The sequence below is a fragment of the Perna viridis genome, chromosome 2, assembly GCF_037379345.1.
Source record: "Perna viridis isolate PV_CMFRI_1.1 ecotype Kerala chromosome 2, ASM3737934v1, whole genome shotgun sequence".
NCBI classification, from domain to species: Eukaryota; Metazoa; Mollusca; class Bivalvia; order Mytilida; family Mytilidae; genus Perna; species Perna viridis.
In genome coordinates, this window is record NC_142446.1 from 28,402,218 (window position 1) to 28,417,613 (window position 15,396).

At 31.6% G+C, this 15,396-nt stretch overlaps 1 protein-coding gene across 4 annotated transcripts in view; it reads right to left on the reverse strand.

The window, feature by feature from the left end:
• LOC148624347 (apoptosis-stimulating of p53 protein 2-like) overlaps positions 1–15,396 on the reverse strand; it is a 48,899-nt gene that overhangs the window by 20,972 nt on the left and 12,531 nt on the right. For 2 of the 4 annotated variants that reach the window (XM_088567113.1, XM_088567112.1), the window contains exons 2-4: positions 13,446–13,593; positions 11,248–11,538; positions 2,600–2,652 (exon numbers count right to left, since the gene is read on the reverse strand). In XM_088567113.1, coding sequence (XP_088423239.1) covers positions 2,600–2,652; positions 11,248–11,538; positions 13,446–13,593 — 492 coding nt within the window. Of the gene's footprint in view, positions 1–2,599; positions 2,653–2,958; positions 3,062–4,833; positions 5,025–11,247; positions 11,539–13,445; positions 13,594–15,396 lie in introns of those variants that run through there. The other 2 variants (XM_088567116.1, XM_088567114.1) reach the window with 2 other exon arrangements.

Below are 15,396 nucleotides of genomic sequence, written 5' to 3' on the forward strand. Positions count from 1 at the left end.
AAAATACGGAGTAGTATTTCTTTGGAAGTCTCAACTCAGGAAGTGGAGTGATCATTACTACCAAGTAAATAATATCTATAAATATGATAATGAAAAAAAATACCCATTGTGAAACACTGAATTAAAAACCAACATTCTAAATTGTGGTATTATATAGACTAGGATGTTTACCTGCATGTTTTTGTTGGATTTCTTAAGAGTTTTGGTTGGTATGCTCTACCCGGTGCAATTTAATCAATATAAATTCAAGGTCACAAAGTTCTACTTCATCACAGACTAAATATACCGTTTCATTTTCATTGTGAGTTTCCCATATAATTTTAACCTTACTGTGTGAAACATTTTATTTTTGTTACTAGTTTCCCATGAAAACTATTAAATCAATTTGTACCTTTAGTTGACTCTTTATAAATACCTCTTTTAAGAAAAAATCCAACCATTAATGGAGAAAATCTTCTCTCAGCAACTCTGCTTACTTTACGTGATGTATCAATAGAAAAACAGATGAGCCATTGAAAAAGATAGAATTGTTGGAAAAACAAATAATCTCCATTGAAGGACTTAAAGGTTTTTATCTTAAATTCAGATGAGAAAACATTTATTTGGTACTTTAACATTAGTCATGGGAAACTTGCTTAAAACATATACCAGCCAAATAAATCCAGCAGCAAAATGTTTATAACAAACTCAAATATCAATCATAAAAGAAATATTGGTAGACCACTTCTACTTTATATTGTACAGAGGAACATTGTCCTCAAGACAACGAGGGCAATGGTCATGTTTATTTCTTTAGACAGTTTTATCATTTTCTTATTTAGATATAAACTATCAAATAGAATGAATTCTACCACAATTGACCCTGATAAGTTAGATTATCTCCCCTTAACACAAGTGATTTGTGACTATTTTCATTTTAAATATATGAAACTAGTAGGCCATTGAGGACAGGATAGCCACTTTCTATGTTCAAATGTCATTGAAAAAGACTTTACACTTACATCTAAAATATTATAATCCAACAGCGTTACACTGAATTTGAGGTGATTCAGAGGTCAAAGGATATTGGGGTGTTACCCAAAAGACAACCTGTTCAACTAATGCCATTACCTATCCATGGAATTCAATTCTCCTCCTTATCCAATTCTCTTTCTTCTCCCTCAAGGAGTAATACAAATCAAATGTAATACTGGTATAATGACTGAATTAAACAATTATATGAGGTAGAGAAGAAATGGCCTATGACAGCTTTATATATAATTCATTTTTACCATTGGTGACTTTTGAAAACTTTAAGTCTTTGATTAATGATGTACTACCCAGGTTAAATGACATATGTCATGTAAGTGATAATCTTTTTTTTTCATGTGTTATCCTATCAAAGTACAATTAATCAGTTGGAATTCATAATTAAATTTGTGATGTGATATCAATAGTTACATTAAAATTTAATAAAACACATTGAAAATGTAAACCCCCATCCTACACTTTGGTGATGAGTTGAGTATTAAAACAATTGCCAAGAACCTTTGTTATTTAAACATATAAAGTACATGATACAAGGTTGAAAATCTTTATATCTGTAATGCAGTAAACACTAACATCAGGTTGTAGCTATGGCTTACATCAAAAGTACAGAGGAATGTTGTTTATGAACTGTGATGTCACAATCCCATTTACATTTGAAATAATTGAAAGGACATGAATTTACCAGACAGTTATACAAAGGTGTGGTCTCTTAAGTTCCATCTAATTTTCAACAGTTGTCAAAATCTCAAATGTTACTTATCTGGTAACAAATAAACCACATTCCACAGATGGAAACAATAAAGTTTTGTATCTAGATTAATACTGGTTGAATTAATAACATTATTTTGCCTAATGTCTTCATTTCCAAGTCATGAAAACTCAATTTACTACAACAATGATTAATAAACTTGAATTGATTTTCAATATTTTGCCATTAATGGCCAATGGTAAAGATGTAAGCTCATTCATGACCCAGGAAATTCTCATCTACAGATGGAAGTAGCTCTAAGTTAGGGCCAATAAAGCCAGAAAGAAAGAACAATAAAACTGCCTCAGTCCATACCAATACAAATTAACACTAACTTCTCCATATAAGGAACTGAACACAGAATAATGACCAGAAAGTCATAGTATTTTTATGTTTCATGATAACAAGCCAGCAGGCAGCATGTGTTTTACACCTGTGATAGTGAAATAGATTTGTCATTAAAGAACTCTTTGATCTCCTAAGGTGAAACATCAGTTACTGACAACAACAGACTATAATTCTGTTTGAATTTTGCATACTTTACTCAGTTTGAAGTATTTGTATCACCACTCTAACAGCTACCAGATCACAGTAGGGGAGAAGATTAACTCATTGGTGGAATATTTTAACTGCTCCTGTGTTGTTGCACACTTCTATTTTGATATAGACTAGAAAAAGCAGCTTCAAAATATGCTTTTCCTTGAATAAACTATTGAATAAAATTCTTGTCTTAAGGCTTTGATGTTATGTATTAAACCTGTTCCTCAGCCATCTAAAAAGCTCTAAAAAACATACATGTGTCCTTTGTATTATCAAACCTACCTCATTTCTGGAGGGAGGTCCTCGCATTCCATTCCTTGGTCTGTTTCTATGACCTACAAATACAGAAAAAAGACAATTTAAAGATATCTTTATCTAAATAAATGAAATAAAATTGGAATATACGAACACATACTCTACCCATAAAAATATATACCATTATGTGTTGGAGTACATTGGATATATCAAGAAATATATGTTATTCCTTATTTAATTTCACATTTAAAAAAAATGTGAGTATACATGATTGATTTAGAAAATAACTTACAAAATACAGCATTTATAGAGACAGGTGCCAAAACATTTTGGGACATCACTTAAAAATTTATAAAATCCAAAGAAGAAAATATGGACCCTCTTACCTCCTTTAGCAAGCCAAAAACTTGTCCTTAAGTCTAAAATCCTTAATAATGTTTCATCATAAAAATATACTATCATATTGTCTACCATTGTTCTATAAATACGTTTAACGTAAAGGTTCTTAGGTCAAAATCAGCTTTATACTAAACCTGCAACCTTCAGGGGACATAACTGCTCAAAAATCCAACTTCAAAGGATCTTAACTTACATCACAAAAGATAGCTAATCTCTTCCTTATTTTAATCTGGTGTAACATGTATGTATAACAAGAGTCATAAATTCACACATTTTAATATTTTATCCTAAGGATATTGCTCATTTAATTTTAACAACATTTTAAGATTGAACTTGTCATATTTTATGGTTATTCTTATTATATTTTCCAATAAATATCAAAGAAGACAGCAAGTAAGAAATTCCATATGGCAGATAACAGAACTTTACCATCTGTAATGGTTTGACAATTATGAAACAACCCATGTTTACTTGAACCAGTTTATGAGTCACAAGTCTGTGATAATTTAGGATTATCCCTATTATGGTGTAAAATAAAGTTTAATGTGATTCATGTGTTAAATAGTTTAAAACCTTGAAATGTTTGTTCTAGTATCAAGTTTTCCCTCTTTATTTGATACTCAGTGATTGTTTTTTTTTTGCTCCCTTTGTTATTTAAAAAAGTCATTCTGATAAATTGCTGTTAATTCTGGTCAACAATTTACATTGACATCTATCTGTGACATGTTATGATACTATAACAGAATATCAGTGACTCAAATAAAAAACAATAATAACAAATACCACTTGACTATTCATATTTTCTAATTGATAAAAATATAAAATGGACCACCTTGAGACAGATCAAAAGATAAACATCATCTAACAATCATCCAATATCATTGTTTTACATGTAAGACAGTGGTGTAATCATGGGGACCTGCAAAAATTGGACAAAAATTGGGCAAACATTAACAAATTACAGCCTGGACCCCACTATCAAAATTTAAGGACATGTGAGATCTGTAAGGTTTGCTTTTGCATTAGTGTGGTAGACCTGTAGATGCCAACACTAGACCCTATATGTGCATAATCATTAGTCTGGTAGACCTGTATCAATTCTGTATAAATACACATTTTTTTAATGAAGGGACACATTTAAAACATGGTTTATCAACAATAAAAGATGATTCTTTTATGACATAAAAACATGTACACCATTACATTGGTAATAACCAGTTTAATAAATATATACAGAAATATCCATCTAAATTTTTTTCACTTCAACATTATCTGATTGATATGGTATTTTATCAGATTAATGGGTCATAAAATATAATTCATTAGAAATCATAATACTGAAGTATGAACAACAGATGTACAAAATGAATGATATGACTTGACCTCAGGTCATTTTTATACCAAGAAAACATATTGAGGGTCACACCTGGAAGGATTGAGGAGATGATCTTAATGGTCATTTCTACAATAATGATAGCCATGAGCCTTCATAACTGAACTTAAAGTCTAGAAAAGGTTGAAATAGGAAACAAGAGAGTGAAACTCAAAACCAATAAAAAGAGCAGTCTGTGTACACATATACATATACATATCTGAAGATTAATTAGTGGAAATTCAGTTTGTTAATCTTTAAAATTGGATTAAAATAATTTCACAACCTGAATTACAGTGAATGTTTACAATTAAATGGTATGACAGACATTCAGTAAATCGGTTGATATTTTAGCCTTCCACTGAAAATATGTAAAAGATCAGATTCTCCATATTTATTTAATTTTATTTCATTAGTTCACAGTTCTTACCTAGGGAAAGAACAATCAAAGGATGATGATCAATGTTGGATCAATACCTGACCTTCTTACCTGGTCGCATTCTTTAAATATTCTTTATAAACCACAAAATTTAAAATATCCAAATATGAGCACAGTAAATCCAATAAATAATCAGGGAATGTTTGATCCAAATGAAAACATTCTACTCCAGTGAAAGGTAACAACGAAATTGATTAATCCGTAGTGTTAAAATTCTGATCAACGAGTCATCTGACCTGTACAGGTAAACTGGTCACTCTACAGGTATCTTCCTATATATGTTGGCTATCTTAAAACTCTCAAATCAATGAATTGATCAACTAACTGTTAAAACTTAAATTGGAGTTTCAGGGTCTATAGAGTTCAGAGCTTTTCCAACAAGTCACAATCAGTGGTCATATATTCCTATAAATCCTATTAAGAAGTCAATATATGTGATTAAACATGATGGGATAAAATTAAAACAAACCTTCAGAAAGATTTCAGTTGACCATGATGCCATGTTAAAGGTTTCATCTTTAATTAAATATGATGGACTGATCCAACAACACTGGATCATGTTTTTACCTATCGTGACCTTTATCAACAACGTATGTGGCCCCTCAATCAATCACAATATTTTACTAAATCTTATTCTATAGATATACTATAGTATTGTGATAATTGTATAAATGAAAAATGTATTAAGTTGACATTGCCAAGTATATACCTTTTTATCGTTAAGATATGGACAAATTTAAGCATTTAATTTCCATACACGCAGGTGATATTTATTTTCATGAGATATCTTTTTAGATCAAGCAATTACCAAGGAATTCTAAGGTACATTTTCTTGTCAAGAGTATAAATTGGTTGAAAAAAAGTGTTTAGATTTTTGATAGAAAGAAATACCAGTATATTACCGGTATATGTATATGTACCAAGATAAGCAACTCTAAAGAAATTCCTACAGGTAAATATACACATATTATGTGATTTGATCTATATTATGAAAAAGAAAATTTGGTATAGCCTTTAAGTACAGTTCAATATTGATTAAATTAAACAAATTTTCACGACACAATCTTTCAAGGTCCAGTAATAAATGCCTTTCACTAAAACATGCAAGTTAGGAAAAAAAAATTGAGTGCAATAAAGCTTGAAAAGACGTATACAAAGATTTTTTTAGAAGATATATAAAGTATATTTGATACATTTACTGGAGGACACATCCTTTCAAAATAAAATACTTCCCATGGCACAGCTTTATATGACTACAAAGGTCAAAACCCAAACAGTTCGGGCAAGTAAGGACAAACCATCCAAGTTGATTTAGCTCTTTAAAATTTGGCTTGCAATTATATTTTTAACAGCGGTTATGGTGTATCCATCTGCACCATGAAAACTGATTTATTCAACGGGTCATAGTTTTCCTTTCCTCATTTGTCTACCCCGGACTTGACTTTTTATGAGCAACTCGGCAGGTGATCTAGAAAAGCAGAGGATGCTTACCCTACCGTTGCACCTGGTCCATGCTCCCAGTTTTTAGTGGAGTCCGAGTTGCTCCTTTGCTTTTGTTACTTTGTATGTATGATTTTAGTTACTTTATGTTCTTTGTTGTGTATGTCTGTTTTCCATGTCTGGTCTTTGTCCCTGAATTACATTCTTTTGATAACCGCTACAACCTTGGTTCCCTTGATTACTCTTTGACCATGAATCAAAGTGGCCCTTTTTGGCCCATAATTCCTAAATGTTGTTCAAGGCACTATCCAAAAAATCAACCCCAGCCTTCCTCTTCTAAGACTGCACTTTGTGTTAAAATTTCAAAGTGATTCACTTTTATTCAAGTTACTGTCTTGATACCAAATCTTAATTAATGATTACAATAACAGTGCCATAATATCATACAACCACAATTATTTTGGGGGGTTATGAAAAAGGGTTCCATATCCAAAATAAAACTCTGAGCATACTTTCACATCTGTCTATAATAGAAAACCTTTAGAGAAAAAGGGAGGGCTGTTGGATGACAAAGAAGAGTGCACTAGTACTAATGTAAGTTCCTACTTGTAGTATGAAGATTATGATGATTTTTCCTTATCAAGTTTCATACACTTTATATATTGTTAAGTATCTTATGAAGCTCATATTCACTTCCTACATGGTATAAAATTCTTATGGAAAGAAAAAATTAAATTATTCTGTTGAGAAAAATAAAATTCCATATAGTTCTTAAAAGCTCTGCAGGGTGCAGCTTGATATGACTGCAATGGTCAAACCGTGAACAGTTAGGACTATATTGGTCACAACATTCAAACTCGATAAGCTTTTTTTTTTTGGTTGTGATTCAATATTTGACAACATTTTGAAAAGAATGAAAATGGTCAATAAACTTTAAATTTGGTGTAAGACGTAAGAAATATGGATTTTATACAAAGTTAAGGAAACGCTTAATTTAGACCCCTTTTAAGTCAAATACACTTTAAAGATAAGGACAACTAGAAATACTATAGAACTTTGTGATACAATTTCAGAGAGATTATACAAATATATACTTATGCTAAAGATAATTTTTTTTAAAATGCTTGCTTTTGGTCCCTTTTAGACCCCCACTTCTAAACCTAATTACCCCCAAAAAATCAATCAAGTCTTCCTTTTGTAGTAGGAAACCTTTTGGTACAATTCGCAGAGATCTATCCACTTTTACAAAAGTTGTGGTTTGGAAACTAGAAAAGGTGTTGTCTTGGTCCTTTTCAGCCCTTAATTCATAAATGATTCAGCTCATAATCTAAAACATCAATCCCAACTGACTTTTCTGCTGTAGAACATCATGGCACATATCATATAGATCTAAGGGTTTACACATGTGTTAAGTGGTTAAATTTGATGAAATGTTTATTTCTGTCTCTTTTTTGGCCAATTATTCCAAAATGGTTAAAGTCACTATCCCAAAAATCAACAATAAGCCTCTTTTTGTGGTTTGTGAACTTTTTATAAAGTTTCATTAAGATCCACCGACTAAAATTTGCATTAAAATCAAGTGTCTGATAATGACATGAATGATAATGTCAGCTCTATACCTCTATAAAACCAAAAGTTTTTTGGTTTGTGATATAAAAAGATTAGTTAATAAAAGAGCACGAATACCTAAACCATGACTGCATCACAGTCTGAAAATGCATGTTATTTAACTGCAGTTACTTGTTAAATCACTACATTCTATTGCATGTGTGAGTAATATCTTTAACATTCCCCATTAAATGTCTTTCCAAAGCACCCCCACAAAGAAGAGGATAGCTAAAATATATCTCTACCCCAAAAATCACTAATATGGTCACCATAGAATGAAGGTGAATACCTATATGTTACACAATATTCATATATTGATTTGACAAAGAATATTGCTAGGGCTATAAACCCAACACATGCCATTCACATTTATAACAAATAGTTGACACATAGATATATACAGACTGAAACAGAAATGATAGGTCTCTGTAAAGGTAGATTTATTCAGAATCATGACTACAACAAAGTAGATCTTTACATAGATATGATAATTTCTATTGTTTCTCTGGTAAAAGGAAGTGCTTGCTCTTGCCTCAGTCAGTTATATTGATTTTAAATTAGATTTCAATTGTATACATAGCAAAGACAATCATAAAACTTGACTATCCAAAATTCATGAATAATTTTTCTGTACATTAATTTGCCTTAACTAAAAATGTACTAGGTTCTATTTTCTGCTCCTTGGGAATACACTTTTAAAATTTAATTTTTTTTTCATATGATCAGTTACACTAGAATTATGACACCAAATGTCAATGTTTATACACTAATCTATCCTTGGTCTAGTTCATCAGAATACCTATTTAATCAGGTGGAGATAAAAGGACTATCAATACCCAATTAATGTCTAATTCTATTTAATCCACCAACTCCATATTTGTACAGCCCAGTGACCTGTAAGGGCAGGGTACACAAGCAACAGACATATTATAAGTGGGGATATAACACAGACTTGTTAAATGAGGAACTGGACACTGTCTAAACATAACACAAACATGTTACATAGATATGTAAAGAAAGATCATGGGAACTTTCAATGGTATGATGTCATTCATAAGTGAGAAGAAAGGCCTGGTCTCAATGCACTATGAACAAATAATTCAAATATTTGAAGTCTTTTGTATCAAATGTTCCAATAATTAGCTGTAGAAGATGTTCAAATCAACAGAAATATTCAACTTCCAATATAATTATAAATTTTTCTGCTCATTTGACACATAAGTTTTGTCACCACTTCAAAAAAAGTAGTGTACATTGTGTAGTTTTCAGCAAAATAAATAAATATGTGGTTTAAAATACATTGTTCACAACAGGTTTATTAAAAAAAACTTTCATAAACAGCAGAAAAAATTTAACCTGTAGTTTTTGACATTAGAATGAATTCATCAAATCTCATTAAGAAAAAGATGACAGCTTTAATCTCATTCTGTTAGAATTTTTTTTCTGTGGAGACACTATTATGTACATGTACTCATTTAAACCCAAAGTAGTTTACACCAAATAATGATTATCAATATTTTTTATAACACCATGCAACCAAGGATATGGACTATAATAATATTGAAATTATCCATCAAAATCTTATAGCTAAATTGTATACTCTGGGAAATAATTATCTCAACAGATTGTTTACTTTCCACTAAAGAAAACAAGCCAAAGATTGATACAATATATTTCATAAATGGGCATTTAAACAAATAATGATCTTGTCAAACTAAATATATCTGGCAACTTTAACTTATAACAAATTTTATAACAGTTTTTATGTGAAAAGCCTGTTTGACCAATAAAACCAAGGTAAAGACTACTGTAACAAAATATAAAACTTGATTTGTGTCTCCAAAATGTCTATGGAATTTACTGATGAAATGAATGATTAAACACATGACCCAGGTAAAATTTAGTGAAATCAGTGTAGTTTCAATATCAATCACGGACTGGTTAATTTGAGTAAATTGTCACAGGTCTATTACAGCATACTTCCCAATACATAGAAAACACTTTAAGTGGGTGGAAAAATTATATGTTAAGTTCATTCATAAACACTCCAATCAACAATTAAGTAGCTGTCTTTGTAAGAATCATGCAAAATCTGAAAAATGTGATACACCCCAAAAAAGGCTACATATTTTTATTTTTGTAATTAAGTTGTTTTATGGGTCTATACTATGAAATGAGTAATTATTCATTCAAATCTGCCTGCTCATAGGAGATAATCAACATTGAAAATCCAGTGGATTCTATTGTATTTGAGCGTCATTTACAGAGTTATCTCCCTAAATTTTGAAATCTACAGTGCATTATACATAATTTTTTTCTCCACAGAATACGGGTCATATGAAAAACCACATGTTATTTTCTGTTTACTATAACATTTCAAACAAAATATCAAAAATAAAAATATGTAGGCTTTTTACCCATGAATCACATTTTGCATGATCCTTAGCTGGAGTGCTACTTAAACTGTAATGTAAATAAGTACACTCACTTTCTTGAACTCTTTCAACTTATCAATACTCTACGGCCTTTGAATTTCAATGTTTTCCTCAAGGGGACATATCCCTTGATAGTTGTCATAAAAACAACTCCATTAACATAAAAATAACTTTTTGTTTTAAGAATTAAATTCATGTAAAAAAGTCATGTAAATGCTATTTAAGTATGGAACTGACTTTAAAATCAGGCAGAGGGCAATGTATCTATCACCTATTTGTTATTTAACTTTAAGTAGCTTAGATGTATTTAGGAGACCCTTTAAATAATTCCTGCTATGCTCAATATCATTGAAATGCTCTACATTAGGAGATGTTTTTTGCTGGTTTTAATGCAAAATGATGTACATGTACAGGTTTTGATAGAACATTTTCATGCATTTTTTCAACTTAAATTATGCTTTATATATCAACTAGATGCACTTTTGATAATATTGTCCACACTTAACAGAAGTAGTGCTTTGTTAATTTACCAAAATATATAGAAATATACGTAGTTGTAAATAGGTAGAAATTGGATACAAAATATTCACTCTTTTGAAAATAGCTCTTACTATTAATTGAGTGGGTACTGGAATTCATATTCCTTGAATCATTTAGATTTGGCAATCTTCATTGTTTACAATTCACATTAAGTATTGGCAGATATTATTTCATTGATAAAAGCAACATAAATATGTTCAAACACCTATAAATATTGCACATGATATGCCATAGTACAAATACATTTATGTAACAATACAGTCATATTTCAAGAACAAATAATTTTATTGAATTGGGAATTTCAAAAAGTTATATTGAATAAAGGATAAACATTTTTGCCATCACCAATTACAGACCATGTGATAACTGATTCAGAGGTAATTCCTTTTCCAAAATAATTCTGGAAAAGCAAGAATACTAAATTAAATATAATACTATGTACCATCAACAACAAGGAAAGAGTCCTCTTCTGAGTTTGTATGATGGATGCTGAGTCTGGGATGATCTGGTCCATATCCATCAGGGTGTTGAAAGTCATGTGTGTACCAATCAATGTCATTTTGTTGAGGGCTGTATCTACCCCTGGTTTGGTGTCTGTGAGATCTAGGAGTACCAGCCTCTTCGCCATCTTGTCCCGGTCTTTTGTGCCGTAGGAAGAACTTCACTTCCTGTCTGTCATGTTCCCATTCTTGTAAGATTTCATAGAGCTTTTCATATTCCTCAACTTTACGTTCTGAAAACAACTCTACATTTATAAAAGTTTGATAAAATCTTACTTCTTCCTTTTTTTTGAAATTCTTCAATATATCAAGATGACTACAAAATAAAATATTGTACAAAATGCATAGAATACCCCTTATATACAGACAGATGAATTGAATGGGAAAACCTTTTATAGACAGACTGATGAACTGAATAGGAATACCTTTTATAGACAGACAGGTGATCTAAATGGGAATACCCATAAAAAACAGACAGATGAACTAAATGGGAATACCCCTTAAAGACAGACAGTTGAACTGAATGGGAATACCTTTTATAGACAGACAGGTGATCTAAATGGGAATACCCATAAAAAACAGACAGATGAACTGAATGGGAATACCCCTTAAAGACAGACAGATGAACTGAATGGGAATACCTTTTATAGACAGACAGGTGATCTAAATGGGAATACCCATAAAAAACAGACAGATGAACTGAATGGGAATACCCCTTAAAGACAGATACATGTATATGAACTGAATGGGAATACCCCTATAAAGAGAGAGATGAACTGAATGGGAATACCCCTTAAAGACAGACAGACGAATTAAATAGGAATACCTCTTATAGACAGACAGATGAACTAAATGGGAATACCCATTAAAAACAGACAGATAAACTGAATGGGAATACCCCTTAAAGACAGACAGATGAACTGAATTAAAACACCCCTTAAAGACAGACAGATGAACTAAACTGGAATACCCTTTAAAGACAGACAGATGAACTGAACGGGAATACCCCTTAAAGACAGACAAATGAACTGAATGGTATCAAAATAGTTTCATATACAATATTATTCTGGTGTTTATTTGAACTTCAACGTATTTCAATAAGATTGCATATTAATTTACATATTGGAACACAAACAAGATGTTGCTCATTATGTCATGCTACGAATACCCTCACTCAAGCATTTCATTCAAACCAAATATCTAATTATCGCCGTCAATAGAAACTGAAAAATTAATAACAAAACTTTCCATTATGACTACCTAAAAGAGTAATCAAGGGAACCAAGGTCATAGCAGTAATCAAAAGAATGTAATTCAGAGACAAAGACCAGACTTGGAAAACAGACATACACAACAAAGAACATAAAGTAACTAAAATCATACATACAAAGTAACAAAAGTAAATGAGCAACTCGGACTCCACTAAAAACTGGGAGCATGGACCAGGTGCACGGGTAGGGTAAGCACCCTCTGCTTTTCTAGACAAACCCACCGAGTTGCTCATAAAAAGTCATATCCGGGGTAGACAAATGAGGAAAGGAAAACTATGACCCGTTGAATAAATCAGTTTTCATGGTGCTGATGGATACACCATAACGATCCACGAGTTCATGATGACGACCATAAAACTTCTGTAGTGATGACTTCAATCTTGTAGCAACATAACCCTGTTCCAGAAGCCTATTTGTTAGAGTTCTAGCACGATACAAAAAGTCTGCGTAGTTTCAGCAAGCTCTAGCATAACGTATGAGTTGTGATATGAACACTCCATACGCAGGAGCCAAAGGGATGTTGCCACAATTGAAAGGAAAGTTGACAATTCTGAATGAAAAGTTATCACGTTTGTCGTAAAGTTTTGTCAATAGTTTTCCTCTACCATCGATTTCTAAGTGTAGGTCAAGATACATTACTAAGTTGATCGGTAAACAGGAAGTAGATGTGCAACAAACCTGAAAAGTATAGCCAACATGCAAAAGCAATTTACAAAAATTTCTAAGCATTCTCTCCAATAGAAGCTGAGATATCTGCTACAGAAAAGTTTAATGAACAGACTGACAGATGGACAAGGTGACTGCAATATAGCCCCCACCCTAATAAACTGGTGTAAACTGAAAACTGTTTATGTATGATGTTATAATACCTTCTCCGTTGGGCAGTTGTGTAATGATGGCCGAGTCATCTCCTTGCTCATGAACATAAGCCAAGACATCTTCACATGTGGAGTCTGGGTTTACTGGAAACTCAAGACATTTCTCTTCACTGTCATCAAGATGTACTTTGACTATTACCTTAAAAACAAAGACAGTTTACTTATAGATATCATTGGACTTAATTTGGGCAGTAAAAGTATCCTGAAATCACTGAGACTTGCTTTGAATATCAGCTAACTTTGAGAAGTCTGGATCAAAAGTACTGAGTTCATAAGAAATATGTGATCAACATGAATTAAAATTGTTATTGAACTCTGCTATTAGTTTTATTATAAGGGCAGTGTGTCAAGTTGTAAACTGCCTTGCATTGTATTCACATATGTGTTTATTACAAACCAGCGATAGTCTGTGAAGGAGAGTGCTGTGATATAAGGGAGATAACTCCACTTTCAAAGTGGGGAAAAAAATCAGCTAACTGTCAATGAAAATATTTGGAATATATGTTTAGTGAAATTATCTGGACTTAATCAACAAAATCCATAACAGAATTATGAACACCTGTGTAAACAGGGCCATCTAACACATGTAAAAAATTAAATTATATGACAATAACTGAATAAGTGCACCTTTAAATCATGTTCAATAAATATGTATTATTAACTTATTATTCCTCAAAATAGAACTGTGTAAATAGCCCATATAAATAAACAGTTGTCCTTGTTAAGAGTTTTCTTTTCAGCAAGTAACAACCAGGATGCTCTATTATTCAGGTTACACACAACCAATTCAATCAATGAGAATTTGGAACATATGCAAAACAAGTCCTATGCAAAAATTACCCCCTGTTCTTCCTAGCTCTGTGAAAAAAAGTTCTGGTTTTATTTTTTTAAAAAAGGAAAACCATTTCTGCACATATTTTCTTCTTGTGATGTACATCCTTATCTCCATAATGATTTCTAAATATACCCCTATCTTGTAAAAACCCTTGGATTTCCCATGTTACAAGTATTTATAGACCCTTCATTTACGGTGACAAGTACTGCACTCCAAATTTGCTAACCCCATATGCCACTCTGTGGATTGTGAGCTGACATATGCAGAACCATGCTGATATATAGTCTTATGTAGGTTTAAGTACAGGTGTCAGTCCAAGGAAGCCACTGAATATGAAAAGTCCTTTATTAATTATTTCAAAATGCCTAGGTGGTCTGTGGGTAGCATGCTCAAGGACTGTGAGCTAGCACAATAAAAATCTGCCTCAGCATCTAGTTTATAACGGTCTGTTCGATTGATCAATCGTTTTTGTCCTAAAATACAGGTAGTATCTGTCATAGAATGTTAAACCATAATCAATCTCCTTCTTTAAATAAGTAATAACTTAGATATTTCATCATGTATCAACTTCCCTTACTATTTCTATGAAACTGTAATGATAGTAAGATTTATATCAAAATGATTTTGAAATCAGCAGGCATTAACACAAAAAAAACACAATTGTTATCACTATGAAAATAGCTTTAATTCAAGCTATCATCAAGTTCTTGTTAAATATAATGGTACAATGTACATAATCCTTAGCACTTGTGAAATACATTTTCAATCCTTATAATTGAAGCTTTAGATTTGTTTGGTCAACTGTACGGAGTGGACAATCATTTAAAGCCTTGACAAAAACTCATTTAGAAAATTTAGAGCAGACATGATTCATGAAGGAAAGAAATATGACTTGTAAGAATATTTTTGAAAGTTCCAACATAAATTGGCATAGATTTAACTGTTCAGATTCAACTGACAAAAAAAACCAACTATATACAAAGGGAGATAATTCATTTTTATATTCTGTATTTTGGGTGTGTCTAACATTTTGTCATCTACAATATCAATACAATAATTGTTTTTGCATTAAATTGTGCCATGTTAGTAACTGGTTTAAACTGTTAC